This window comes from Panicum virgatum, chromosome 2K, assembly GCF_016808335.1.
Source record: "Panicum virgatum strain AP13 chromosome 2K, P.virgatum_v5, whole genome shotgun sequence".
Taxonomy (NCBI): Eukaryota; Viridiplantae; Streptophyta; class Magnoliopsida; order Poales; family Poaceae; genus Panicum; species Panicum virgatum.
Window position 1 is genome coordinate 47,914,396 of NC_053137.1, and position 4,029 is coordinate 47,918,424.

At 54.5% G+C, this 4,029-nt stretch overlaps 1 protein-coding gene across 1 annotated transcript; it reads right to left on the minus strand.

Moving 5' to 3' along the window:
• Window positions 1-675: 675 nt before the first annotated feature.
• Window positions 676-3,569, minus strand: LOC120681104 (abscisic acid 8'-hydroxylase 3-like). The gene is made up of 7 exons (XM_039962645.1): window positions 2,796-3,569; window positions 2,514-2,666; window positions 2,046-2,387; window positions 1,872-1,950; window positions 1,610-1,716; window positions 1,356-1,474; window positions 676-1,062 (listed from the first exon to the last, which is right to left on the minus strand). The coding sequence occupies exons 1-7, from the start codon at window positions 3,345-3,347 to the stop codon at window positions 900-902; spliced, it is 1,515 nt and encodes a 504-aa protein (XP_039818579.1). The 5' UTR covers window positions 3,348-3,569; the 3' UTR covers window positions 676-899.
• Window positions 3,570-4,029: the final 460 nt, after the last annotated feature.

Below are 4,029 nucleotides of genomic sequence, written 5' to 3' on the forward strand. Positions count from 1 at the left end.
TGCGAAGAATAACACTGTTGACAACAACCATGTGGATAGCACATAGTGGCCCCGTTTGGTTACTTGTGCTAATGAACAATGATTCGTGCTAATATCCATGCATGGACAACTAAATGAAGTCTATTTGCAAAATCTCTTCACGGACAGGTGCAATTTTTTGCGACGAATCTAATGACGGCAATTAATCAATGATCGGCTACAGTGATGCTGTAGTAACCATCCTCTAATTATGCGGTCAAAGGCTTCATTAGATTCTTCAGAGTTCCTAACACAGGGGTCGTGGAGTTAGTTTTGCAAACTGCCTTTATTTAATACCTTTAATTAATGGTCAAAATTGCTACAGTTACTAGCGTTGCACAAACTAAATAGGGCCAGTGTTCTCTGAAAAATGCAAGTATTAGTGTCTAGTCGAGGACTCGAGAATCCAAAGGATATCCACTACAAATACCTTACCAATTGAGCTTCCCTGGTTCACTAGCATAACTTATATCTTTAAGAAATGTGATAGCTGCGCAGATAGTGTTTTGATTTAAGTTCATTTTCTAGCTAGGGTTTAGCTGTGGGTTTTGCGCATCACAAATTATTTTCAGCATGTCAGGAAGTTCTTTAGTTCAAAATAGTGAAAGATGACAACCTAAAATTGTAGGAACAAAGGGGAAATACTGCCCCCTAGTATGGGTGAATGTATCAACGATACTGAAAGATTGATATCCACATAGCTTACTACATTAGCTTACTTTTTCATCATTATCAGGAACAAGTAAAGAAAAAGAGAAAGAGAAAGCTGCCGTTTCTTCTCCTCCAACTTAATTTGATCAGGAGAAGGGCAAGCAAAGAAAAGGAAAAGGAAACGAGAAAGAAACAAAAAAACTCTCTAGCTAGCTAGGTTAAATTAATGCCTAATTTGAATGTGAAACTATCATGTCCTCAACATCATCGCTCTCAGAACCACCCTTCCGGTCCGCGGTCCTGTTCTCTCTCCATAACCTGACAGGCAGGCCATGCTTGGGCACGGGGAATGGGCTGTACTCGACCTCGTCACTGGATCCAACAATCTCCCACCTGCAAATCGAGCATGCACACGAGACAAGCAGCCCGGGGGTAGTTGTCAGTCAGCTGTGCAAGCAGATAGCGCGAGCTCGTGACAACACCGGACGGACCCACAGTTTTATGGTATGGTCGATGCACTCGCGTATTGGGGGTTTTTGGAGCATGCGTGGTGCGCGGAGTTGTGCCATTTTGTGCGGGGCCAATGGAGTGGCACCAAGCAAGCTAGCCATGGGGGGCGCGCTCGGCGTTCTGGTCCACAAGGACACGGGGGAATATATGGAAGATCTGCGAGGAGGGGCGCGCACCTGTAGCCGGTGACCAGGTGGTGGATGAGGACCAGCATCTCGAGCTTGGCCAGCTCGTTCCCCGGGCAGGCGTGCACGCCGCTCCCAAATGGCAGGAAGGTGTTCGGCCGCGGCGCCACCTGCAAGTCACAAACAACCAGAGGAGAGAGGGGTTGGTTTCGTCAGCAAATTGTACTACAATTTCCCGTTGTTTCTTGGCATCCACACCAACAGTATACAGTAGTGAGGACTGAGGAGAAGAGACCCGTATGTACCTGGAATCTACAAGGGTCGAACTTGTGTGGATCCTGGAAGTAGTCCGGGTTGTGATGGATGTTCCTGAAGAGCGGCATCACCTTCCACCCCTTGGGGATAAGGAACCCTACACGCCAAGGGAAAACAAGGAATCCGAGCGGCCTCAGAATTAAGCCGCTAGCTCTCCTGCTACGCGCAGGCTCGAGAGAAAAAAAAAAAGGAGTGCCACTCGGTGACGTAGCTAGCTCCACGTCGACCGCAGCAGGCCGGGCACGTGCGTACCTTTGTACTCCACGTCAGCCACGGCCTCCCGGAATGTGAAGGAGATGATGCTCGCCATCCTTAAGCTCTCCAAAATCACCTGAACAACCGGATGGGAATCGAACGAGATGGTTGGGAACAATAAGCGGAGGATGACGGCGCGCGCCATCAGTAACCGGAACAAAACACACGTACCCTGTGCGTCAGCGCCATGCTCCTGGCGTGCGCCCACGTCAGCGGCCGCCTCCCGCCGCCGGTGGCCTCGCGCACCGCCGCCTGCTCCGCCCGGACGGCCTCCAGGAGCTTGGGGTGGTCGCGGAGGAACTTGATGATCCAGGTGAGCACGCTGGCCGTCGTGTCCTGCGCCGCGAACAGCACGCCGATGATGTTGTCGGCGACCTGCTCGTCGGTGAGGAGGGGCGCGCCGTCGTCGCCCCGGGACTGCATCAGGCAACCCAGCAGGTCGGACCCCGGCTCGCCCCGCTCCCGCCGCTCGCGCATGATGTCGCTCAGCGCGCCGTGCAGCCGCCGCCGCGCCTGCCGACCACACAGTTTCGCATGTCACGTACTGCTGTTTATTTTCTGCCGGCCGATCGAGACAGCAGGGAACGCCCGGAAGGTACTAGATAGATAGAGCAGCTGTGATTGAATGCCGTCGCGTACCTGCATCGCCTTGTGGTACAGCGTCCCCGGGAGGCTGTTGGGGAAGCAGTTGTAGCCCTTCTCCACGACGGAGTAGTTCCTCCTCAGCTCCGCCTTGCGCCGTTCGTCGAGCCGGCCGCCGAAGATCGTCACGATGCCCACATCGAACGACAGCTGAAATAAACGTACGTAAGAGCGAGAAGCGATTTCCATTAATTCTCGATCAGCATCCAAATCCGACGACATTATTACCGGCATCGATGGGGGGTTAATTAATTACCACGCATGGCACATGATGCTTACCCTCTTCATGGCGTGGAACGTGCTCATGACGCGGCCGTCCCAGGCGGCGAGCGTGGAGCGCACGGCGGCGTCGACCTCCGGCACGAGCGCCCGCAGCGCGTCGGGGCCGAGCGCGCCCTGCACGAGCCTGCGGAGGCGGAGGTGGTACTCGCCCTGGTGGAAGAAGAGCGCCGACGGCCCGATCATGCGCTCCTTGCTCCGCGGGTACGTCGGCTTGAACAGGTGCGCGTGCGTCACCAGCACGAACCGCGCCGCCTCCGGGCTCGCCAGCATCACGCACGGGCACCCCAGGAGGTGCGTCTTGAATATCTCGCCGTACCGCTTCTGCCTGGAGGCGAAGAAGACGTTGGGGTCCTGGGAGTAGAGCTGCAGGGTCTCGCCGAGGTAAGGCCAGCCCATGGACCCAGGGGGCAGCTTCGGGGAAGCCGCCTTGGCATGGCCGCCGCCGTAGCCGCCGCCTTGGCCCTCACCCTGCCGCCGGCGAGCGTAGTGGACGTACGAGGCGATGGCTACGAAGATGAGGCTGCACACGAGGACGAAGAAGATGGCCATCCAACCAACTGATCTTGCTGAGAAGCAGATCAGCTGCGATTGCCCGCAGACTGATGGCCCTGCTGCCTGTCTTGGTTCTTGCTCGATGCGCTGTGTGTGTGTGTGTGCCTGCTTTATATGTTGGTCGCTGGGAGAGGAGAGGGGGAGAGGGTTGTGAGGAGGGGGAGAGACGGAGAGGGACAGAGAAGAAAAATCTTTGTGGATGGATCTTTCGGCTGGTGGGGGGAGGGAAGGCCTTGCGTGGTATTTATAGAAGGAGCGCTGCATGCTGGCAGATCTCAGCACATAGGTTAGAGTCAAAACCTGCATGCGGGTGGATAAGTCCTGCTTAAGGCTTTCTCCAACCGAATAGGCAAAAAACAGAGACCCATTTGGCTGTATAGGTCTCGTGGCCGGTGGATGGGTCAGGTGCTGTTGGGTAGGCAAAAAACGGAGTAGGCAAAATGGCTGTTGGCAGTGGCGGATCCACACGGGGGGGCCCCTCCCATGGACTTTATGGAATTTGCTCACACCAGCCCCCCCTACAATTTCCAGCCATAAAATTTGTTCACACCTTTCTGGATGGTAATCCAACGATGTTGAATAGCAATTTGGCTCCTATCAGATCCCTCTGGCTTGTGCTCTTTGTAATACTCATGAATCCTTTTGTAATACCTTCCACTGCTCTGGTTCACTCCTATGA